Genomic DNA, 26,341 nt, shown 5'->3' with positions numbered 1-26,341 from the left:
GTTATATGGGAGCTTAAATATACACTGCTTTCTGTAATGGTTGACTCATGGAAAATGAGATTCACACATTAATGCAAAAAATAATACGATTTTGAAAGCTTTTTAATGACTTTGAGAAATGTAGATGGGTTTTTAGTAGGTTTCATATTATTTATCTGAAGTGAGAACATCAGGATGGACACTTAAAGGACACATTGCCTATGTTTAAAATGTCTTTTACTTTTACATTAGTGAGATGCAGATGGGACACCAATCATGGAATCTCCCACTGATTATTCATCAGTGTTAATTACAGAAGAGAGAACATGGATAAAGGCAAAGACATGGACCCGTGATGAGTGTGTGAAATCTATTCAGTAGTCAGATCACTACACGATTCAGAAAGAGGAGCCATTTTAAAGGACTGATTGCACTCTACAACTCTCGACTCTTCTTTGGCTGTTTCTCTGGGGAAACCATTAAAAGTTCTATGTTGAAAGGAGTCCAATTAGGATTAAAATTGTTCTTTAAGGGTTCTTTGGTCAATTTAAGAGTGCAAACATTACTGTTTTGCATTTTCTCCTGGGCATTGGGGTGTTTCTCCAGATACTTTGGTTTCCTCCCTCAGTCCAAAGACATGCATTGTAGGCTGACTGGAATCTCTGTAAGTGTGTTAATGGTTGTGCGAGTGTTGTGAGTGTGTGTGGCTGTCCTTCGATGGGTTGGGACTCAGTCAGGGGTGTGATAAACTCCAGGCTTCATTATTAATTTACTCACAGTAATGCTTTATTGTTATGGGTATTTAACTAAATTTCATATCTTTCATACTGCCCACAGGAACCATCTACATTTCCATCATCTTCATCTGAACTCAAAGTCTTTTACATCTAGCTAAAAAAAAAAAGATGATTTTCTTTGGTATCACGGTTTCCTTGAAATTGGTGATGTGTGTTATGAAAAGTATTTGTGCAGCATTATGTTTTAATAATGTATAATAAAATGATTTATCAGATAAAGTGTATTTCCATAAGTGATAGGAACAGTGTGGTCAGGAAACTGGTGGCACACTTGTTGGATACAGGCTCGGGAAAAGTATTTCAGCTACCAGAATCGAATACTTTAAAAAAACATATACCACAGCAGAGATTAAATAATTTATAGAAAAAGATAAATGTAGGCATAAGTAATAATTAAAAAAAAAGAAAAAAAAAACATTGAGTGTAGATCAATGACTCTAGATGGCAAAAGATATCAGTTTCTCTAGAAGATTCTCTTTTGTGACTTGTTGCAATCATTGCTTTGATGTAAATGATTTAGCTGAAGGCTCATCAGAGGCTAGCTACAGACAAGAGCTCAGCTTTGACCCATTTATAATTTTAGTTACCTTTCTGGGCTCGTCTTTTGGCTTTTTTTATTAAACAAAAATTCAGAAGCCAAACCGCATTGTTTTAGTAGTTAGTGGTTAAGAAATAAAAGGTAACTGTTGTTGATATTTAGTCATTATGCTAATTTCATATGATACAGAAGATTCAGGGAAATGTGAACCACTGTGAAACAGAGGTGATGGTAGCTCAGTGTTGAAGACATTGGACTTCTGATCAGAAGACTGTGAGTTCACTGTAAGTTTGTTGCTCACCTCTGAGCAAAGCCCTTAACCCTTAGCCGCTCAACTGTATAAATGAGATAAATGGTAGTTACTGGCTAAAGTCGCCTGCCAATCCCATAATCTTCAACGTTTCAAGACGTACAAATTATATTTTAAAAAATTAAAAATTAAATTAAATTATAGTGTGGAATTTTAGTTTGTTTAATTTGCACTGTTTTGTTGATGTGTTTTTTGGGGCCCTTTAGCTTCCACATTTGCTCATTTTTAACTGTACCTATTATTTTGACTGATCCTGTATTTGTGACTTCTGTTACTAAACGCTCTGCTCTTGCATCCAAGCCGTTGTGCCGTTACATGACAGCCACGATGAAAAGCAAATTGTTAACTGCATTTCTTGATCTCTTCGGTATTGGGGATTGTTTTATGAGGATTAAAATGTGGAATGACTGTCAGAAGGGACTCTAGAAAAGAAATCTGTATTGTACTGCCATTTATGTGAAATACAGCACACATTTCAGTACATATAGAAAGCCTTCTATACTGGAAAGCCAAACAAATCCTTCTCATCATTAGCAAATAATGAACATATAATGTGTGTGTTTGCATGGGTACCTCAGGCTGGCGAGAGCTGCAAGTGCCAACACAATGATGAGTACTGAGAGTGTACAGAGGTAAGGGTACAGCAGCAGAGTAGCAGCTAAACGATCGAATGTGTCCAAAGGCAACGAGCCAAACGCCTCCTCACACAGATACAGACTGGCATCAAAATCTCTGAAAAACAGAGAGGACACACAGGAACAGTATATGTATTTTGTTTTTTACCCAAATCACAGCATGGGCAATTTATGGCAGATTTTGTTTATGCACCCTTATATACTGGTGGCAATTGGTGTGAGTGCAAACGTGCTAATGATGAAGAAAAAAAAAAGAAGATAATATTTATTCTATGGGTTTTTGTACCAGGATTATATTTTTATTATATTCTTCCTTATATTATATGTAAAACATATGTTATGAAAAAGTTTAAATAAAAAATAAATAAATAATAAAGAAACAGAGAGAGAGAGAGAGAGAGAGAGAGAGAGAGAGAGAGAGAGAGAGAGAGAGAGAAACTGAGGAGACAGATAATGTTAGTGAAAATGTATTAAAAAATGAAATAAAAAAGTAGAGACTGAGGTGTGATACAGTCGTTAAGCCCTGCAGGCTGGGTGTAATGTGAAAGCGTTGTAATATCCAGTGAATGAGCAGATTATTTTGCGTTCCAGATGACATTTTTCACGGCAGCCGGGACCTCTATAAATCACAGAGAATTAATGGCCCTGTCTAGCCTTAGTGAAGAGTTGAATCCTAAATAAAACCCTGCATTATTGGCCCAGATTAATGACAAAAGGTTGAAATTTACAGAAAGGGAGAATCCCAGAGCAAAACCTACCTTGTAGCCCCCAAGCCAAACTTAGCCTTTATGAACTTGAAGATGTGCTCGTCTGATCTCAGCTGCAGGACTCGCTAGCATTAGGAGCAAAGACAAAATGGGGAAAAAAGGGAAAAGTGTATGATAAATTGAATTATAGTAGTTATAGTAGATCTATTATCCAGAGTGACTGAAGAAGAGACAGGTGTATAAATAAAAAGATCAGGAGAGGGAGATGTAAATCTAGCGGCAAACCCTAGAGTCTGCCGCTGGGATTTAGACTGCATGAAGATGTAGATTACAATAATTTGCCACATTAGAAAATTAACTTATTTATTAGGAGTGTCATTTAGACTTCCGGATCAATCACTAATCACGCTAGTTGATTAACGTTAAAATTAACCTGTCTTGTACTTGTGTCTTGTCCTAACCCTAACCCTTGCCTCAATGGTCATCCCCAACTTTATATGCAACCTTGCAGGAATTGCACGCAAGGCAAGCTGAATGTAAAAAAACTTCTAAAAACTTCAGAAAGCTTCTAAAACTTCATATAATTGTCAAATGTGTAAATTATTACATTTCAATCACGTTTATGTAAATTATTTATCTGAAGAAATCTCATTGGATCAGAAGTCACTAGCTTCAGCAATAGTCTCTCTTTCATACAGTTTCTTATTAGCAAAAAAAAAAACAGCGATTGATTAAAGAAAAGTGAATAACAAAAGCCGAAAGTTTAATTGTGTCTGAGATATTTTTGTTAGAGTTTTTAATTATTTTATTGTTTAACGGAGTTGTCTGAACCACTGTGTCAAATAAGATTTAGTTATTGCTAAACACTAATAATTAAAGGTACAGCATTAAAGAGTAACTCGTGTCACCACCCAGTCATGTAAGCTGTTTATACATTCCTTTAAAGGCAAAAAAGTTTGTATAGAAGTGGATACATTTTGGGTTGAATAACTCTGCGATATTGAATATTTTCACCTTGAACAGATGTAGTCCATGTCTCAACACTCACCTTGGTTGAATAATTGATGATGAGAGTTAACATGAGCACCAGGACTGCATGAACAGCCAGCTTTCCTACACGCGTGACCAGGCCTCCAGTCTTCAGTCCTGTCTAAAGAAAAAAAAAAAGCAGAAAAAGCAAACAGTGCTTCAAGAACAAGTAAAGCAGACTTCACATATACATTCTGTTCTACAACATTCATTAATCTGCATGCACGAAGACCCTCTTCGTGTGACAATGGCTGCTGACGGAACCGAAAGCAAACAGCAGCTCGAGAACAGACACAGAGAACAAGTGAACAGCCTTATTTAAACATGAAATTAGAAATGGAAAAAAAAAAAAAATCAATTATACCTACCTACACAATGTTTGCTCCCCATCCAGGCCCCCTACTTTATGTAAAAGGAGGGAAAGACACTATCTAGATCTTAAAGCACACTTTATATTTACCTTTAGAGCAGGCAGTTTGTTTAAGCTGAAAAGTTCATTCAGGTGACTGATAAAGGACAATGTTACAACTATAACAAAAACCATTAAAAGAGAGAGAGAAAAAAAAGACAGGGACAAGATTGTAGAACTTATTGTGTGCTAGCAACTGATGAATTGAACAATTAACCAACAATTAATATTTTTACAGTCACATTTCAATTTAATTGGATTTTCAAATAACTTAAAATTAATTTTTAAATTATTAAAATAGTCTTTTTTTTGTTCGATAGATGTTCGGAAAAAAACAAACAAAACACAAAACACCATAATCTTTTGTCATTTTGACTGTCACAGCAACATCTGACAGGTTTTCCCAGACCGACACACATACACAATAAAACTCTAACTCCATTATCTTCAGTTCTATCATTAAAAGTGGACCACGGCTCCTTGAGACAGATATCTGTACAGAGTGACACCAAAAATTGTGCTGAGAAAGAAAGTAATAAAGCTTTAAGAAAGATTTAAGGTGGCACTGAGTTTATTAACAATCTTTGATACATCAGCAACAAAACATTGTGACAGAAACCACAAAACCTTGTGTGAAATAAGGAATAAGTATGTAATATGATAGTTATGCTATCTGCACCATACTCATGCTATTTTCCCCCAAACCTTTCCAGATGATCTACATACACCTTTCTTACTTTGGAAAAAGTGGTGGAAAACGTGCAATTCTTTAGTCAAAATAACAAACTCAGTAAAGCAATGTTCTAAACCTAATCTCTTTTCTTCCCCTTGGTTTTTAAGTTTTGATCATTTTCTTTGTAAAGAGATGAATGTGTTTAAATAGAATACTTTTTCAGATTTTCCCAAGAGAACGATGACCGATCAGAGACTGTTCCAGTCCTTGACCTCAATTAAAAATATCACATAAAAAGACATAGCTAAGGGTCGACATCTGGTACGTCTACGGCTTCTTTGGTCCATAGAGTTTGGCAGCCTGTCTATAAACTCGATAGTAATCTTTTCTACATCTTGAAAAAGGGATATTATTCTGGGAAAAATATAAATGTCCAATTGTGTGAACTGTTTTTTTTGTGTGTGTGTGTGTGTGTGTGTGTGTGTGTGTGTGTGTGTGTGTGTGTGTGTGTGTGTGTGTGTGTGTGTGTGTGTGTGCGCGCATGTGTGTGTGTATAGAGTAGGTCCAGATGTGAGGAAAAGACCTTCTTTTAGCCATATTCACAATTAAGTGAATAAAGTGTCAATTTTCCCCCCAACCTACAACATTTTGTTTCCTTTCCCAGTTCCACTTTTAATGATTCCTCTGCACTTATGGTGAAAGGAGAAAGCTGAATATAGTTTCATACCTGGAAGTGTTTGATGAAGAGCACAGACACAATAAAGCTGAGCACCAGTGAGCCCAGCACCATGGTGTTACAGAACTGCAGCAGCCACACACACAGCAGACTCATGACTTGGACCAGGTACAGAGACGTCACCTGCACACATACAAGATGTTTCTATAACCCTGAGTATATACCACACACTGTGTTTAAACACATGTGTGTAGGTTACCTGCTCAGCTGTGAGGAAATCCAGTGAGTCGAGAGTGAAGATGAGAAAGGCCTGAACCAGCAGGATGAACTGATTAAACTGCCACGTGAGACAGAAACAAAGTGTGCAGACAAACACCAGCCACAGCACCACCCTCTGTGCAGAGAACACACACACAGACAGCCACACACATAATGTTAAACACAAACCCTCCAAACCTCGGTACAGGATGTCCCTGTGGCGAATAATTCTTCCGCCGTATAACCATCTGTCTGAAGGATAGGCTGATGGAACATCTTACACGGTTCAGCAGCAGTTCAACACTAAAGTCTCCTTCAGATTTCTCACCAATGTTTATACACCTCCATCTGAGGTGTTACATCACCTCACCACTCAGATGGGAAACGGAACAGAAGAAATCTAAACTCTGGAGCTAACAAAAGCAATGAATGCAAATTTTTTTTACAGGATTTGGGATGTACATTGAACCGCGTACTGGATTAATCATCATCAGAGATGGCCAAATATTTGTGGACACCTGACCCCCCACACCCATATGTTGTCCTTCCACACCCATATGTTGTCCAACTGTTGGCACAAAATACAAGGCACACAATTGTACAGGATGTAAATTTGTATAGTGTAAAATTGCAATAATGCTTCACTGGAGATAAGGCGCCTAATCATATCCCAGCACGACAATGCCCCTGTGCATTGGGATTGAGCTCCATAAAGGCATGGTTAGCCAAGCTTGCACTAGAAAAACATGTGTCCTTCACAAACGAGCCCTGAACTCCCCACTTAACACCTTCAGGATGAACTGGGTGAGCTTTACGACATGATCTAGTGGAAAGCCTTTCCAGAAACGTGAAGGTTATTATAACAGAAAAGGGATAATAACTAGTAGAACAGGATATTTAAAGAAACACATATTAGTGTCATGTTCAGGTGTCTACATTTCACCATATAGAAAGGAAGGAAGGAAGGAAGGAAGGAAGGAAGGAAGGAAGGAAGGAAGGAAGGAAAAAAGAAAGAAAGAAAGAAAGAAAGAAAGAAAGAAAGAAAGAAAGAAAGAAAGAAAGAAAGAAAGAAAGAAAGAAAGAAGTGCAGGCAGACAGAATGAGTCAGACATATGCAAAGACATAGAGAAAGGCATATATAACAGATATAGAAGGTGATATGGCTATAGAAATGTAGCAAAACAACAATGTAGACAGAAAGAAACAGACAGAAAGACAGATATAGAAAGACAGAAAAAAGACAAAAAGACAGACAGACAGAGACAAGCAGAAGGCAGTACTGAAAGAATAAAAATCATTGTTTTGCTCAAAGTATAAGAATAAAAAAAATAAAATTGAATCATGTGACTCACGAATCGCATAACAGATGTGTACCTGGTGCTGCAGCTGGAGCCGTGGACGGAGGTAGAACGTGATGGCAGCCACTTGTAGCGCAAAAAACGGCAGAGACCAGTTCTCTCTCAGAGAGATGGTGAACTCCACACGGGTTGTGTCTACTCTATACACACACAAAATTCATTCAGTAACCTCACAAGGTCATACTCTGTATTTCAATTGTTCCTTTTACTTAGAAAAAAAGGCATTAATAGAATTATTCAGAAAGCCTTTACTGAATCCAAAAGCTTACAGAATAGCAATAAGGTCCTGATTCATGAGGAAATTTTAATTTTGTGTCTGTGTGTGTCTGTGTGTGTGTGTGTCTGTGTGTGTGTGTGTGTGTGTGTGTGTGTGTGTGTGTGTGTGTGTGTGTGTGTGTGTGTGTGTGTCTGTGTGTGTGTGTGTGTGTGTGTGTGTGTGTGTGTGTGTGTGTGTGTGTGTGTGTGTGTGTGTGTGTGTGTGTGTGTGTGGCATACCTGTTGAGGATGTACCAGACTCCAGCAAGCGTCCCAGCCAGCCAGCAATCACTGAGCATCCAACTGGTGAGGAACAGAGCGAATACATACACTGCTTGTAGAGCAAACACAGTGTAGATGTAGAAGTACACTGGCTCAAGATAGGACTGTACACACACACACACAAACACACACACACAAACATACACATATATTTTTGTAAACTTGGTAAAAGCCCAAACACATCTATGAAGTATACGCATATGAAAGCTGTACATATATAAAATCCCATTAAGACAGGCTACAGGCTATTTTTAACCATCTGCGGTTGCTAGACAATGGTCATGCTCTTCTATGCTTCCTTCTCAACTGTCAATAACAACGACACTAGCCAATCATGTGCTTTTATAAGCTCATGTATGTGGAATAGGGCAGATAGTGCTTTCCTCTGACAGCTATACACTATCCTGTCATGCAGCATGAGCAGTATTAAAAAAGAAAATGATGACGACACATGCATTCACGAGTCTTGGAGGAAGCGTTCACCTTCACCGCCATTCCTCCTTGTCATCTGACTCAATTTCTTCTTATTAATATGTCGTTTAAACTAATCAAAAACATGATCAAATAGTGAGAAAACAGACTGACTGTTTTTACTACTGACTTCTTGTCCAACATGATCTCGGCAGGAAGATTCCAAGACAAAGCTAGAAAGAAGCTTAAAATAAATACAATAAATAAATAAAAAATCTAGTGTCTAATGTAAAAAAAAATTAGTGATGTAAAAGTATTTTATTCAGTAACATCTAATGTTTGTTCCACCTCGACTGCTACACTTGTACGGTTGTATATTGCTGTTCATGGATGAAATAAATAAAGTGATTCTATTAGAAAAAACTCTACCTGAATGGGTAGAATCCTGTAGAGTATACTCAGCAACACCTCCTGATAGATGTTCATACGCTGTAGAATATTAATAGTCCTCATAGACTCTGTGGTGTTGTCATTTATGAGCTGAGACAGACCTGCATACAAACACAAATATAGATTTTAGCATCTGATTATCACCAAGTCGAATACTGATTTTAATACCCAGACATAACACAATAAAACCTTCAAGAGTCACGTTTTACATCACTGAACATTATATAAATTCACCTGTGCATTACTAGTTAGTTAGTATTAGTATTAATTAGCATTTATTCAATCTATAGCATTAAATCTGAACATTAAATGTTACTACAGTAATCTTGCTCATCTTGAACTCATCTTCAGGTGTCCAAATGCATCGTTTCAATGTTTCGATACTAAAGGCACTGCAAACACATTCATTAAGCTGGATTTGTGCCACTAAATAAGGCTTTTAAAAATATGATCATGTTCATGTACAGATGTCTTTTTATGAATTGCTTTATTTATTTTGAGCTTATTGTGTGCACCAATGACTGAGTGAAATGAGTAGCTTTAATTATTTTTTAATTATATTTTAATTGTCATTTAAAATTTTTCAAACCTAAAGAGTCAATTAATTACAATTTAAACAACAAAACACTAATTTATAGAAACAATAATAAAATAATAAAAAATAACAATAAACCAAAAAGCTATTATTATTATAAAATATTTTATTTGTATTTAGTAGTAGTATTGTCATTATAATAACAACAGCAACAACACATAATAATAATAATAATAATAATAATAATAATAATAATAATAATAATAATAATAATAATAATAATAATAATTTCTGCATTTCAGTTTTGCCCAATGTCTAAACTTCCCACATAAGAAAGTAACAAAAATGAATCTTTATTAGACTGAATAACATTTAGATTTTCATTAATAAAAAATATACATGTATATATAAATAACCACCCGGCAAATCCCTCCACAAAGTCAAATTAGCCATTATAATCTGCTTACACAAACACATATGCTTTGAGTTTGAGTTTAAAACCATAATAGTCCTCACTTGCTCGCACTGCTGCCGAATTCTCTCATCAAAATATTGAATAAAGAAGTGAGCATCTAAGCAGGTCCCAAGCCTATTTAGATGATGATGCCCAACTGCTCAGGAACAGTAAAGCACCATCCAGAGAACAGCTATAAGCATTGCTGCTGCAGCACTCAGGTCCTTCTTCATGGCCAATGACTTATTTGTAATGATTTTTTTTAAGCTGGAGCACAAAAGTGATTTGGCTCACTTCTAGCACTTTTGGGCTTTTATTCCTTCTTTCATCTTGAACTAGCAGAGTGCCTGCGATTGCTTTCACTTTACATGAACTGTAACGGAAAAACAGACCAAATAGACAAGGAGGCATGACTGGTCAGCTCATTATTTCATTTGTATTTCATTCAGGTTTCCGTTGGCTGGATGACTGAACAAAGAACAAAGAGCATGCTGAACAGAAATTAGCAAATAATAATAATAATAGATTTTAAAAAACTGCTTTTGAAAATTAAATCAGGGTGATTTAAAAAACAAAACAAAAAAAAAACATCCTTTTAAATTATTTACCGAAGCACAGCAGGAGTTTCTGCTGAAATGAAGAAGAAAAAAACAGGATGAAGAGTACTCTTCTGAATACAGCTCTCTCAGGGCCACTTGAGCTTTGATGCAGAAGCACCATCATATACAGAGATGTCCAGAATTACTAGTATCCTTCATGCAATAAATAATAATAATATAGTATAGAAAATAACAGTACTTGTTATTGCATTTAGTTGGAGTCCAAGTTTGGAGAATTTTTATAGAGATCCTGGTCGACTTTTCCATGCAGAACCTTTTAAGCTACTCTATAATATCAGGTATGTATTGGGACTTCAGCTCAGACCACAGGTTGCTCAGAAGAGTTTAAATCCTACTTATTTTGTGTACCTTTAAACGTGTCTGTGTTGATCTGGAAGCAAGTTAGTAAACATGGCTGATCATCTTGTAGAAGCTGTATCTGACAGAACACCCTGGCAGAAGCAACCAGGTTTTTGGGCTGAAATCACCCTGGTACTTAGCAGAGTATGTGATGCAATCCATCTCCACTGAGTAGCAGCCGTAAAACAGCCACAAACCATCAGTGATCCAGTATCACATTTTACAATGACTGCTTTCCCTTGTACACAGTCCAATTATTATTGCCAAACATGCAGATGTACAGCATTAACACAGTAGTTTTGTATGATACAGTCTCACCTGACCGTAGCACACAATGCCATTAACTTTTATGAAATTTGGTGAAGTTCAGTTTTGTTTTGCTTCCAACAGCCTGTTATCATAAAAGTGGCATATAACAGTACTTTTGTGGTTTACTTTTGTGTTATAGCATTTTTCCATAATAATGTGCATGGAATTTGTTCATAGATGCAACATTAAAGGCACCAGCAGATTTACTTCAGACTTAGAATAGAGATTATATGAATCTGAAACTCAGGATCAGTATCACTATCAGGCAGAAGAAAAAAAAAAAGCTTAATAATATATTTGTCAAAACATTTTAAAGCTTAATAATGTTTAAAGAAATGTAATGATTTTGAACAAAGATGTGTTGTTGGGCCATCTCTAATAAAAAAAAAAACAAATGAGAAAGAATGTACTTTTTTTTGTTTGTCAGTGGTAGACAAATCGCAAAAGCAGACGACCCAGGACTGGCAGTTTTATGTGTATAGTAATGTCAACAACCAGTAAAAGACAACAAAAAGATTTAAACTGGTATGTACGTATAAACATCATGCATTTCAAGGCAGCATGATACCACAGCATGTGCTACTCATTCCGAACCCTTCCAACTGCTGAACTACACACATCAGCTGTAACACAATCTGGTAGATCAAGGGTCTGAACATGAATGTAGGTTATCACCTGAGGAGTCACACCTGATTCAATATGTAGTTTGCATCTCAGCGGCTTACATTCAAATCTCAGCAGCTGAAGGATGACGGATGGAAAAAGTTGTACTGCTGTCTGCTCTGTTTAAATGCTGTACATTGGAACTGGACTCTGGCAGACTTGTAAATCACTTTGGATATAAGCTTCTATGTTCAAATCTGGCAAAGCTTTCACATTAAAACAGTGGAGCCTTCAGGCCGTTTGGACAGCAAGCTTCAAAACTGAATAAATCTCCATACCTTCCTGTATAGACGAGGCGCTGAGCATCTGTTTGTAGTAGGAGTAGTAGAGGCCACATTCTGTCCGAAAGGAGATTTCACGCTCCACTTCCTGCCAAGAAATCCAAAATATGACAAATGAGCAGAGGCATAAAAAGAAAGCTATGACATACAGTGTCTTCCGAGTATGTAACAGATGCTTATTTAAGTGGTATGTGTATTTAGACAGATGTTGGGATAATGGAGTTGAGATAAACGTTGGAGACAGTGAACGGGTGCGATAACTATGTCTGGCTAAATTAGTTCTCATAACGATCGCTCCTGTTTAGCATGGCTTTAAACAGTCACGAAGAAGAAAACTCCTGCACAGATTAGACCAAATATCCTGCAAAAACCATACAAAACTGTGATGGACTGGAGTTATATCTACTGCAAGAAGGATCCACGAAGCGGTTACCGAAGACGAATGAATAAACAGATTTTTCAGACATCTCAGTAGCATATGGTAGCATATTTTTCAGACATCTCAGTAGCATATGGAATCATTTACAGTGGGAGATTTGATGAACAAAAATACATTTTATTAAGTGCATCGCTGCATACTCTTGTTCCAAAGTTTACACAGTTTCTTCAGTTTCATTAAGAGGTAATGAAATATATACAACGTGTTAATGTGTCTTTTTTTAAAATGCAGACAAAAAGCACCGCAATTCCATTCGAGAAATAATAAAGTAACAGTCGCAACTTTCTGACAGCAAAACTCATTATAAAGTCTGCACCAAAGCTGCTTTCAACTGCCAATATTGCTTCCTATTGTTTTTAGGAATATAATTATCTTTTTAGACCAAAGTTAATACAGTACACTTAAACAAACCTGACTAGAATAGAATACTTTATTGTCATTGTACAGCTGCTCAATGAAATTAAAGAATATCTCAAAGAAACACTTTAGTCTTTAGTAAAAGTTGGAGATTTATACCTCATCACAGGTTACATGATTAATATTAAGTGAACTTCATACTTAAGGATCTGCTTACTCTTCTATCTTCAATGTGGTCCTTCTTACCTCCAGCTGTGAAAACCAGAGCAGGTTTTCATGGATGGAGTAAACATACCAAGCATGGAAGAGTCCAATCACTCCCGCTAACGTTAAACCAGTAACCATGCCAATGGTCTGCCAAAAGTTCAAATTATTAAGTCTCATCCATGAAGAGTTCCAGCAACTTTTGTCTCTCAACTGCCTTGTTTTCAAGATGCTGGTGTGTTCTTTTGTTCCAGAGGTATCCAAATTGATGCTGTCCAGAACGCTTACTTGCATGCTCTTGATTCTGCGTCTTGCCTCCATTGCAGCTTTCTCTGCCTTTCAAATATCTTTTTATTTTGTTTTCCACTGAAGATCAGTGAACAATTCAGTGAATGAATCCAGCATGTGCTTTCCCAGATTCCCAGAGTTGAAGGAGGAGCTGGCTCAAACAGCGACACTACTAACACATTACTTATGTGTTAAAAAAAAAGAAAAGAAAAAGAAAAAAAGATCCAAATTTTACAAGATATTTTATTAGATAGGAGAACATTTGAGAAACTGTCGTAGGCATGCAAACGAGGAGTCAGCCAAAAGAATGACCGTTCCATAACCAGACAAGACAGCTGAGATAGGAAGGAAGGTATTTGCATAGCACAACTGGTGACCGTTTGGTGTTTGAAGGAAAAATGGAAAAATAAAGCTGAAGACTTGGAACATCTCTTGGAAAATGTTAAAAGCATTGGTCCATTCTTTTTAAACGATCTAAAACTTCAGCTCCGGTCTGAAGTGGCGTCCACAAGGTGCTATAACTGTCATGGACATGACTTCACACACTGCGAATTCGAGAGAGGCCTGGCTGCAGCTGCTTCGTGTCTCACACACACACACACACACACACACACCGGTATCCCAGAGGACACACCAAACCAACATCAGACCTGAAGTTTACCAAGATATCCGGTTCACTTTAAGGTAATCTTGGCTTAATCCATAGTATTCATAGTAACTTTGTCTGAATCAATTTGACCCAGACTTGTACATGTACTTTACCAGAACACAATGAATCATACTAGGTGCAACTGCTTGAACTGTCCTTTTTTTTTCTTCAAACACAAAGAAGACACCTTTGATGAGTCTACTTCCTCAGCCTGTTCTTTTAAAGACCAAAGGAAATGGATTTCCAGCATAGCGAATTTTCACTGCAAATAACGCGCTCGAACTCCCTTGAGCCCTGACGCACTCCAGGAGGCATTTAACCACAAGAGAAAAACAAGGAACATGATGGAAATAAAAGCTCTGGTCATTTCTTGTGAACCAGCTCCCACGTTTATCGAGCGAGAGAACAGATGACAGCGAAGAGTGAGTCATAACCAAGTCTTAAAATACTACACAGCACACGTTTGCATCACTCTTGTTCTTTCCATTACAGTCGTCGGCCGGACTTGATTTAAACCCGAACGTGACCTTTTTATGACTGGACCAGCACATGCTGCATCGGCAGCATTCACCAGGCAGAGGAGAGAAAAAAAAACTGACTGTATGTATAGGAGAGCCAATAACACACCACCAAGAACTGTTATATCATCATTTATCAAAAACTAATACAAAACTTTTCTTGTAAGGTTCTTATAATTCACACAAATAAAAACAAGAATAAACTGTTTACAGACATATGAGAAATTCTGACAGGAAAATCTATCTGAAAGTTCTGTTTACACTCTCCGGAAATATTCTTTTCGTTACTTCATTATCTCCAATGAGCTGCCTGGAAACATAACTGATAAAGGTATTAATAGCACAATGTAATAACAAGTGGGGAGCTAGCTAGCTGGTTAAGTGTGCTAATACAGGCTAACGAGTAATGAATCTGAATTCCCAAGGAAAGGCAGAGTGATTACCCTCAACCAGTCATATATACTGTAGCTGAAGCAGTACATAAATGAGACCTGGTTTCTCCAGGACCATTATGCTACATAGAACAAGAACAGAGCTGCATAAAACAACACAGCACTAAGGACTTAAGTAAGTTAGTCCTAGCCACATAAAGTACATCTGTGCAACCTGCAAGACAAAACACGGTGCAAACAAACAATACAAACACAAGACAAATATGCTAAAGAAAATACACAAAAGCAGCACTGACCAGAGTACATACTGTATATTCTACAGTACATGTGAAAAAATACAAGCAGCAGTTAGATGAAGTATGGTAATGAGTTGTGCAATAGCAACTAGATAACATGCAAACCCCTAACACTGTGTACCCCTTAACTAATGACCACCTGATAATGATCACAATTATCTTTAGTCCATATTCACAATTTTACGGTGTAATGAAATCATATTTTACCTTTTATTAATTATTTATTTTTAGGTCTATGTAATATTTAGTTATTTCCAGAATTGTGTATTCAGCAAATTGCACTATTTAAAAGTTTCCCTCTGAAATTTTGTAGCCCATAAGACAAAAATAAATGTAATTTACTGCATTATTACTAAATGTGTATGTGAATCATAATTCGTTTTTTTATATTAACAAAAGTGATTAAAAGTCAGTTATGAATATGGCAAATCATCTTCGTTCATCACAATTTTTCAGTAAATCAGTAGAACTTTTTTTGGATCACATTAATAAAAAAGTGTTTGTTTTGCTTGCATAATGTCATAAGGGGTTTTTAATGTCAAATAATTATCCCACATTAGGCTGTACTGCTTAGTGCTGAATATAATCTCAGGTCCACATATATTTAAACACTGACAATTTTCATATTTTTATTGTATGTATAGAATTAAATAAAAATCAAAGAGAATTAAAATGAAACAGTCAAGTGCAGACTTTCAGCTTTAAAGCAAGGGCTTGAAAAATAATATTGAAAAATGAATCTTTTTGGAATTGCAATAATTTTTCAAACAGTCCCTTAATTTTTAGGGGCTCGACTGTAATTATACAAATGAATATGATCATACATAAAATGTCCATTTTTAATATTTTGTTGAGAATCCTTTGCCAGCACTGACTGCCTGGAGTCTGGATCTCATGGACATCAAACACTGGGTTTCCTCATTTGTGATGTTGTGCCAGGCCTTTACTGCAGCTATCTTCAATTGTTATTAGTTTGTGCGTCCTTCAGCCTTTAGTTTTGTCTTCAGCAAGTGAAATGCACACCTGCTGGGGTTGAGGTCAGGTGATTGCCTCAACTACTGTAGAATATTCTACTTCTTTCTTTCCACCTTTAAAAACACTTGAGTTGCTTTGGTTCATTGTTCATCTGAACTGTTTCCACCTTCTGCCACATCATCAATAAACACCAGTGACCCAGTGCGAGGTGAAGCCATCCATGCCCATGCCATCACACACTGCCTCCACCGTAGTTTACAGATGATGAGGTATGCTTGGGATCATTAGCTGTTCCAAGCCTTCTCCATATTTTTTCTTTCTGTGATTCTGATAGATTCATCCATCCAAAGAATGCTGATCACAGAATGGTCTGGCAGAAGTCGAATTTGGCCTTTCTATTCGTGAGGCTTATAAATGGGCTGTGCCTTGTATTAATCCCTCTGTATTTGCGCTCGTGAGGTCTTCTCTTGATTTGAGACCTGTTATGCTGACAACGTTATGCCTACCTCATGGAAAGTGTTCTTCACGTGGCTGGATGTTGAGAAGGAGTTTTTTCTTTACCATGGAGAAAATCCTGCGATCATCCACCACTGTTGCCTTCTATGGATGTCCAGACCTTGTTATGTTACTGAGCTCATCATTGCGCTCTTGTTTTTCTCAGAATGTACCAAACTGCTGTTGGGGCCACTTCTAATGTTCCTGCTATCTCTCTTCTGGATTAGTTTTGTTTTTAAGCCTAACAATGGCCTGTTCCACTTGCATCGAGAGCTCCTTTGACAGCATGATGTAGATTCAGAGCAAACAGCTTCCAAAAGCAAATGCACACTGTGCAATTTCTGTCAACTGTGCAATTTTTTTTTAAAAGGGGGTGCTACAAATTAAATAGCTATAATTCAAAAAACCCTTTTTCAAATTAAAGCTGAGTTAAAGCTGAGCAATTAAAGCAAGAGTGTGAACGTTCAGCTTTTATTCATTATATAACTAACTTGAATATATGTTGGCAAACAGATAAAATAAAAACTGACCCTGTGTTCAAATATATATGAAACTGACTGTACATGACTAAATATGAACACAAATATTACACACAGGGTCAGAATGCTTCAAGTGTACACATAATACCCAGTTAGTTAGATTATGTAAAATAACAGTTTTTAAAATTAGTTAAAAAGTGACGAAAGTGACGTGACATACGGCTAAGTATGGTTACCCATACTCAGAATTTCTCTGTGTGTAACCCATCCAAAGTGCACAAACACAGCAGTGAACACACACACCATGAACACACACCCATAGCAGTGAGCGGCCATGCTGCGGCATCCGGGGAGCAGTTGATGGGTTCGGTGCCTTGCTCAAGGGCACCTCAATCGTGGCCGGCCTGAGACTCTAACCCACAACCTTTGGGTTAGGATTCAGACTCTCTAACCATTAGGCCACGACTTCCCCCAATTTAGTTTTTGGACATAGTATATAAACATTACAAGGCATTGAAATATAGTTCTCGTTAAGTGATGTAAAGTTCTGTTATATAGTACATTGAATACAATATGATTTAATATTACATTCAGTCTGTGAGAGTGGAAGACGAGACAATCTGTATTTTTAATGAACATCTGTGTGATCTCAGGAACGTAAAACATGTCTCATGGCCCAATTACAACTGCCCTGTCTTGCTCAACTAATATACTTTTATTTTTCTGTGCAGAATTTGTATCTGTCATGAGGAGAAACCAAACTGCCAACATAAGCAACTGCTTAAACCATTGTCTGACCTGGGGAAGGCCTCACATTCAGACCTTTCTAACGGTTCAGTCAGAACTTTGACCAAAAGAAACGTCTTTGTCTGAACATGACAACTTTTTGGCTCTCTTCTGGTCGTCCGTTACAGATTTGGAAGCTATTTTATAATCTCTTGCCCAATGGTCATACATGAAAATTATATAGGAAAGCAAAACATTTGTTCAAGACATTTGGAGAATAAATCACACATTTTCAGAACGAAACATGTGTGCGTCAAAAATTAAGTACTCAGTGAACAGCACAAAATAAACCTGTTTCTCAAGAATTTATAACCACTGAGCTGCTTTTTCCATTCACATCAGTGCTCTAATATCTGCTTCAAGTTATATATCTGCAAAGAAGAAATATTTATGTCACATTTGATTGATCTAGATGTGGAATGGTAGAAAAAAATCATAGTATGAGAAAATACAATATGAAACTTTTTTTCCTAGGTACAGTGATATCTGTAGTTTAGGATTATTTTAAAAAAAAGGGCAACATATCACACAGTATACATTCATGTATAGTGTTTCCTGTGTATTTGTGGCTGTCTGGGAAAACCAACCAAGTTGCCTTGGCTGAATTCTGGCAAAGCTGAGAAAAATAGAAAGAAAAAAATAAATAAATCAGGTTTTGACCACAAATTAGGGTCTAGAATATAGTCTGGAATGTCAAATTTAATAAATGTTAGTAAAGCAATATGATCAGCCTAATCAATTCAGTTTGTTATCTGATCCTTGACGTCAAAAGGTCTGTAATGCCTGTGCACCGCAGCCTGGATGAAATTAAATGCAGTTTTCTCTGTCTTCACCTTTGCTGGTAACTAGCCTATAAATGTGATCTCTTTATTTGTTAAAACACATTTAAAATAGAAATATATCAGATCAGATATCAGAACCTGACTCAGTCGGACAAATTGTTTTGAGCTCTGCATTGAATAAGTTCTAATATGAATAGTAGTATGAACTAGATATGAACCAGAGTGCCTGGAAGAAACCCTTGAAGCACTGGGAGAAACTTGGCACACAAAGGGTGGAGGCAGGAACTGAGGGTGTGAGGCAATCATGCACCATGCAACACCACCGGCAATAATAATAGTCATAATAATAGAAATCATCATCATCCTCAACAAATACTTCTTGACCAAGTTTGTCTCTCTGATTTAGGTGACACCTGATTTTTCTGCACTAAATGTAAATACAAATTGAAATTAAATCAACTGAAATAAAATGAATGAAAAGTAAAGACTGTCATGTTGACTATTCCCTTATGTAGCCTTATGTAGCCATTTAATTTTTTTGCAGCATTAAAATGTGTAAATGTATATTTATTTTTCCAATCGTCTGCTTTAAATGACAACTTCAGAGTGTGAATATCTCAGTTTCATATTATGCAGTGAAATCCATATCATGTAGAAAAAGGTCAGTTAATTTCCGGGATAATGTCAGATCTTACAATCTTTGCTCAGCTTGGACTTGAAATATCAAGTAAATGCGTCCAAGTTCTCTTCTCCACGTCTTTCTTTATCTTGTCTGAAAGTGCCCTAAAGTTCAAGGCAAACCAAAGGAATGAGCCTTGGGAGTACTTGTGTATAAGAGTGAATTTCAGAATGCATACAATACAGTGATACTCGAAACAAGCCTGAGGGATAAACTACAAATATCTAAAGATCTAACATAAAAAAATGCCTGCTAAAATATGTCCTCCTCAGATTGTTAGATCTGATATTTTGCCATCTACAGTGCAGATATTAGGGTAAAGGTTCAGGATGTGTATGCTGTTTCCTCAAATAACAAATAAGCTTGTGCGTTATAATTATTTAATGGTATCTATTTTTAAGTCTGCACTGAAAAATACTCAGAAATACAGCCTTTTTCTCCATCATAAAATGTGCCAATCGACATAGAAATCTGGAATGATACAGATGTTTTGAATGCTCTGCTATTAACTGACGCCACCTAGAAGCTCCACCCCTCCCCCTAATCTCACATATCACCCAGACTCATTGGGCACCCTTGCCTTCAGTCAAGGTAAATAGAGTATGCTTTAATTTCATTAATGTCACTGTGTTGTATACTGTGTTGGCCAGTGCTGACATGGTCAAGCTCTGAGCAGAAGAAAAGTAAAATTTGATTAATCAGCTAAAAATCCCCCATCAAGCTGAGTTCTTACAAATGGCACCACCATCCAGCAGTTCCTGACTGCACAACTATTATCATATTATCATGCCATTATGCCTTCCAATACTCTCCTCTGCAGATATAACAGAAATGCTCGTTTTCCTGTCTTTCCTAGGCTATCGAGTCTGGATGATTTAATCATTTATAGCAATATTTTAATAAGCAATTAAGGAACAAAAATCAGTATTACATTTAATGCTTACTATAAACACTGTTTCCTAAAAATAGAAGTACACGAACAATAGAGAGCAAAATAACAATTTTTAAGAACTTATCTTCTCCAGGAAAACAACAACAACAACAATTAAATAAATAAATAAATAAATAAATAAACAAAAAAAACCTAATAATAAAAATAATTAAATAAAAATACTACTACTACTACTACTACTACTACTACTACTACTACTACTAATAATAATAATAATAATAATAATAATAATAATCTTTACAGGGTGAATGACTACTGTTCTATGCTTAGTGAGCAGACTTTATTCTACTCATTATTATTTAACTAGGGTTGCTAATGTGTTAATAACTAGTCAACACAATGCTCTCTAAGCATACAATTTTCACAGCAGCTTGACTGAAAAGCATTCAGTCTCCACTGCTCAATTACAGTGTCTCTGCAGGACAGTAACCACAGTTTAATGCTTTATCATAGTTTCTCTACAGAAAGGCACATAGTCCCAGATGTTCTCGCTCTGACATTACAGAACAGTGCAGTCTCTAAGCACCATCACAGCATCTCTACAGAAAAGTGCACGGTCTCTGATGATCCTGTTACATACACTCACCAGAGGTCAGAATATAAACAGACTCCAAAAATATCAGTATGTTCTACAGTAAAGCTCAGCTCCAATGCTCCATTTGTGTGTAGCTCTCATTTTTATGATTATGGTGGATACAAAAATAAGGTAGGGGGGGGGGGAGGTAATGAAATATAAATAATTGAATTTGGTCTATAAAAGGATACCAGCTGTTAAAATCTCGGCAATGTTCCTGCACTACCATCAGATAACTTTTGTCCGTTTTAACTATTGGGGTAAGCAGACTTTACTAGAAATGTACATCTGGTTGAGATGCTTACAAAAAAGAAAAATATTTCAGCTCATATAAGCCTGTAGTTTTTAAAACAACTTAAACTGGTGTCCTATTTACGTATACACTATATTGTATACGTTTTTGGGATGTTTGATGGCGGCAAACTGCAGTGGCAAAATTATTATTATTATTTTTTAATGATATCTTGTAGATACAGTGTAGAACAATAATTACTTATAGTAAATAACAAAAATATATTTGTGTAAGTGCTCCTGTTTTTTGATGATGATTTGTTGGTGTAGGAGCATCATGGAGGTTTTGTCAGCTGATATATGAAACATATGGAACATATTTCGATTTTCCAATAACATGATCCTAATTTCCTATTTTCCTACAACATTATCCAAGCATGGCATTCCTCATGTGAAAAAAATCATACTCAGCTGGCAAGCTTTTAAATTTATTAGAGATGCATTATATTCCAGTCTCTTAAGTAGAAATACAGTTTATTCCATCTATTCAACCATTTTAAATATTGCTTATTCTTCACAGGAACATGGAGTCTATCCCATGAGACTCAGGACTCGGGGCACAAAGCAGGTGCCAAACCATCACAGGGCACAATCACGCATACAATCACATACCCAGTCACACATTATGATACAATTTAGAGAGTCCAATCAGCCAACAACATGTTTTTTTTAACTGGGGAAGGAAGAACATGCAAACTCCACATACAGGGCAGAGGCAGGAATCAAACTCCCAAACCCAAATTTGCTCACTGTGCCAACCGCCAAAGTATATACTATATATTATCTCTTTTAATTACTGATAACTTGCAAACTATCTTTATACTTAAACACTTCTGACTGGCAGAAATGACTTAATTTTACTATTGTACTGTTAATAGATTGTGTGTGACATCATGGATGACACTAGATTAGTTTGTGTTAGTGCCAGGATTAAATAAATCATCTAATGTATTTACAGAACAGTCAGGGAAATACACGTTTAAGGGTTAACTAGTACACACAACCTTTAATATAAATGGTACTTTAAAAGCTTCTGGGCTGCCTAACGTACTAACCTACATTTTCACTGTTTATTGGATTAAAATTTAACTAAACCATCCAAAGTGATTTTCCATGAAGAGCTTTGTACAAAGACCAGTGGCCCTTCTGCTTTCGATTACAACAGGATGGAAACATTACACTGCAAGCTTACCTTTATATTGGAGAACCACAGGTCATTTTCATGAAGTGTAGCCACATAGATGCAACACAGCAGGCCCAGACTTACTCCTACTATAGAACCGATGATAATACACAACACCGTCCACCATGAGGTGCCTTTGGAAAAGATAAACCTAATTACTCCATGATACTGCAACAAGCACCATTAAATGCCTAGACACTACTATTTAAATTCATACTTTTATGGTCTATTGTGCTAGAATAGTAGACTTTTAAAGCCCATGGAAGGAAAGTTAAACTGACCAAAAGTAGTTTTAGCGAAGTTGCCAGCTGCATGCTCACAGCGCTGACTCTGAGGTTCCAGACCCACTTCTTTCACTTTACTGCTTTTCCTCTGCCTTACGACAGTCATGTTCGATCACGGATCCTGAAACAAACACAAAAATGAGGATGTGGTAGCCTAGTGGTTAGGGTGTTGTATTACAAATATTACAATCCCACATCCACCAAGCTGCCACTGCTGGGCCCTTGAGCATGGCCCTTGAGCCTCAATTACATAAAAAAATGTATAAAAATTCTTCCTTATTAATCAAAGTATAATATTCAATTTAAAATGTGAAAACTAATCAGAACAAACTCTATCCCCGAAATTGCTAGGAAACATCCATCCATCCATCTTCTACCGCTTTATCCGGGGCCGGGTCGCGGGCAAGGAAACATTATGTTTTTAATTTTTCAATCATATTATTTAAGGTCTCATCTGATTTTAAGGCGCATTGATGAATCGATACAGGCCGTTAGACTTCAGTAAACCCTATTTAGTTAATAGTACCCTAGTTACTAGGGGTGCATTCTTTAAGTATATTTAAAGAATCAGTACCAAGGGCAATATTGGCCAGAAATGCTGGGTTGATTTTAAAAATGGATTTAAATATTTTCAAATTAAATTAATTATAAATAATTTTTGCACTAAAGGTGTGGCTTTTTATGGAGTTTTTATGCATATTGCAATTACAATTGTGGCCACAACTTATAGGCCAACATCCAGAAGTTTGATATCGGTATTCTCTTGCAGGAAAAAAAGGATCAGGACCTTATTATGGCTTTAGGATCTCATTATATGTGGTAATCTAGTGGTTAAGGTGCTAGACTACCAAATAAAAGGTTGAGAGTTCGATTCCCAAGTACACCAGGCTGCCACTGCTGAGCCCCTGAGCAAGGCCCTTAACCCTCAATTGCTCAGTTGTATAAAAAAAATGTAATGAAAATGTAAGTTGATCTGGATAAGGGTGTATGCTACAAATGTAAATTACAGCTTTTAAACCTATTTACTAAGCTCATTAAAAAAAAAGAATCCAATAAAGAATCTAGGATTATTTAAGCAATTAGTCACTGTCTTGAATTCAATACAGTTCTACAACTCTCATCACTTCTGCTGGTGGACAGATTTGCTTTTTTTGTGAATAATTTTTTCCAACAATCACTGGCTAACATATTTCCCACTGTTCAATTACTGATCATCACCGTTCCATTCAAATGATCACCATCGATCACCAAACGCTGTCCCTCTTGAGCAAGTTATTCCATTTATAGCTCTTTCCTATATGTCTATTTCCCAAATACTCACCAATGCTACGTTTTGTATACTTTTACACCTGGACAATTCATGGGTTTTCTGTGATCGAATAGCTATCCGATCGTAAAAAAGACCAGGGCTAAATGCCCTCCAAAACGTTTTCGAGACGGATATAAATCTAATCGTTCAAACCACTTCAGGAGGTGGTCTGGGACGCATTTCAAATGAAACTGGACAGGTGTAAATGAATGTGACTGTTCAAGCAACATACGTCAGCGCTATACTCATCCCAAACGGAAGTATGTCACTCGCAAGTGATCTTTCACCCAGGTGTCTCGTTGGGTCTTAAAATGCATTGCTACCACCAGCGAAAATGCAGCAATCAGTAAATGCTGTTTTTTTGTAGCATAACCTTGTAGCATAAGTTTTTTCTTCTTATTATTCTTTTTCGTCGGAAAAGAAGTAAAATATATTTGTATTTTGGGCGGGAGTAGAAAGATCGGATTGATATCCGATTCGCCAAGACGCATTTATGTGGCCTAATGTAAATGGAACAGATAACAAATCAGATAGCTATCGGATCAGAGAAAACACACAAAGTGACCAGGTGTAAAAAGGATACTTATTAGTATTAGAGCTTGAAATTGTTGCCGTTTTGTAAACATGTAAATAGTTTGACACAGTTTTTTTTTTTTTTTAACACAGGAAGTTTGTGGTGGTATCGCGGAAAAAAACAAACAAAACAAAAGAAAAAACAGCATTTTTATTTCTATTGCCACAAAATTGTATTTCTATTCTGTCTCCAAAAATTCTTTATGTAACACGTTTCGGATATGCAAATTATTATGATGACGAAACGAATATGCAAATCGGGTTGTGTCGTCATCTGGCGTCTTAAGACTGCAGTAACTTTCCCCTGAAAACGAAGACAGTGTAAAACATCTAGTCCACTATGCACTTCAGCTGCTGCAGAATACCCATAATGCACTTTTCAGAAAAGGGTAAACAGTAATAATGATGAACAATATAATAGGGCAATGACCCTTGGGGTAAACCTTTAAATTGGAATGTTAGTTATTTTAAATATAAATTAGACTGCTTACAAATAAACACCGTTATCCAGCATGAACTTAGCAATAAGAGTAACATTGCTTGTCTTAGCGTATAGAAACGATTTATAGGCGTTTAAATAAAAAAGAAGCCTGATTTGAAATAAGATTTAAAACAGACACCCGGTACCACTAAAGTCCAAGTAGGACTCCACAAGTAAATTAGTGCATTTTGTTATTGTGCTTCTCATTCATCCACAGGCCTTTGTTACAGCACCGCTCTTTCCTGCACACGACGCCGCCCGAACTGTATCGAGTCCGGGCATGACCATCACAGCCGCTTCGGTGTCCTTTTGGTGTCCCTGATTCCGCATGCACATTAAATACATTTAGATAACGCTTGAAACCTCCTCTGAGTTTGAGTCTCACCCTGTCCTCTGAGCTGGGGGCAGGTTGGTAACTGATAACGCCAACTTTTCGCAGGAGACAGGTGCAAGCAGACTGGATATCTTCTCTTCGCCTCTCAGTTAGCAAGCGGCTAACGATGATAAAACTCCATTGTGCGTTTTAACGGTCATAAAGTGGCTGCTGAAACGAGCACGTACAAAAGCCCAGAGCCACGTATAACGAATAACACAAACGACGACTCACAAAAAGAAAAAAAAGACAAATTTTTATCAAGGATTAAATGAAAAATGATGAGCTAAAGCCAACTAGCTAAAGTCTACATCTGGGCTCGTGCTGCTTGTCTGTGGTTTTGCTTGGAATTTCATTCAGTCTACGTTATTACGAAACACATCCTCTAGTTTACCTTTTTTACATAAGCATTAAGGCAAAAGGCGACATAAAACACTTCTTCTATCGTATGTGATCAAACGTGTCTACTTAAACACAGTAAACTATGGTATTTTAACGTAATATTTAGCGCGAGTTCTATTTTCACGTTCTATTTAGTATGCAAGTATACGCGTTCATGTGTAACCATGGTGACCATTGAGCACGCGACCACTAGCCGCAGCCTATAAGTACATAGTATAAAGTAGCTTAGTATGAGTGCCTGGCTGTTGCCATAGCGACTTGTGAACGCAGCATTAGTTTCCCATGCTTATGAATTATTAGCCTGATATGGATTAAGTGAACCATATGTTTGCATGAAAGAGTTTTGAGGCTGTAATGTTAATATTGCCAGTGCAAGTTTTTTTTATTATTATTATTATTATATTGTGCAGTACAAGATATCATCAATTGATCATTCAATGAAGATCAACATCCAAAATAAACCAGGAGAAAGCTGTCTTTTAAACAAACTTGTCCTGCAAGACATGGTCTGCTTGTTTTTGATGTCCGTTTCGTCAATAATCGTTTAATTCCAGAGCCTATCCAAGAAAATCTGGTTGCAAAATAGGACTAAAATCTGGATAAGAAAAACAA

At 36.7% G+C, this 26,341-nt stretch overlaps 1 protein-coding gene across 2 annotated transcripts in view; it reads right to left on the bottom strand.

The window, feature by feature from the left end:
- dpy19l3 (dpy-19 like C-mannosyltransferase 3) overlaps positions 1-25,891 on the bottom strand; it is a 52,521-nt gene extending 26,630 nt beyond the window's left edge. The window contains exons 1-12 of one of the 2 annotated variants that reach the window (XM_027137076.2): positions 25,340-25,891; positions 22,589-22,712; positions 22,317-22,441; positions 11,966-12,056; positions 8,747-8,868; positions 7,865-8,010; positions 7,386-7,509; positions 6,013-6,147; positions 5,805-5,936; positions 4,015-4,116; positions 3,018-3,091; positions 2,198-2,356 (exon numbers count right to left, since the gene is read on the bottom strand). In XM_027137076.2, the coding sequence (XP_026992877.2) occupies positions 2,198-2,356; positions 3,018-3,091; positions 4,015-4,116; positions 5,805-5,936; positions 6,013-6,147; positions 7,386-7,509; positions 7,865-8,010; positions 8,747-8,868; positions 11,966-12,056; positions 22,317-22,441; positions 22,589-22,697 (1,319 nt within the window). In that variant the 5' untranslated portion in view covers positions 22,698-22,712; positions 25,340-25,891. Of the gene's footprint in view, positions 1-2,197; positions 2,357-3,017; positions 3,092-4,014; positions 4,117-5,804; positions 5,937-6,012; positions 6,148-7,385; positions 7,510-7,864; positions 8,011-8,746; positions 8,869-11,965; positions 12,057-13,010; positions 13,710-22,316; positions 22,442-22,588; positions 22,713-25,339 lie in introns of those variants that run through there. The other variant, XM_047817581.1, reaches the window with a different exon arrangement.
- Between the last annotated feature and the right edge of the window lie 450 nt (positions 25,892-26,341).

Source organism: Tachysurus fulvidraco, chromosome 1 (genome assembly GCF_022655615.1).
Source record: "Tachysurus fulvidraco isolate hzauxx_2018 chromosome 1, HZAU_PFXX_2.0, whole genome shotgun sequence".
Lineage (NCBI taxonomy): Eukaryota > Metazoa > Chordata > Actinopteri > Siluriformes > Bagridae > Tachysurus > Tachysurus fulvidraco.
The sequence above is the reverse complement of the archived record's forward strand: the minus strand, read 5'-3'. Positions and strand labels throughout refer to the sequence as shown.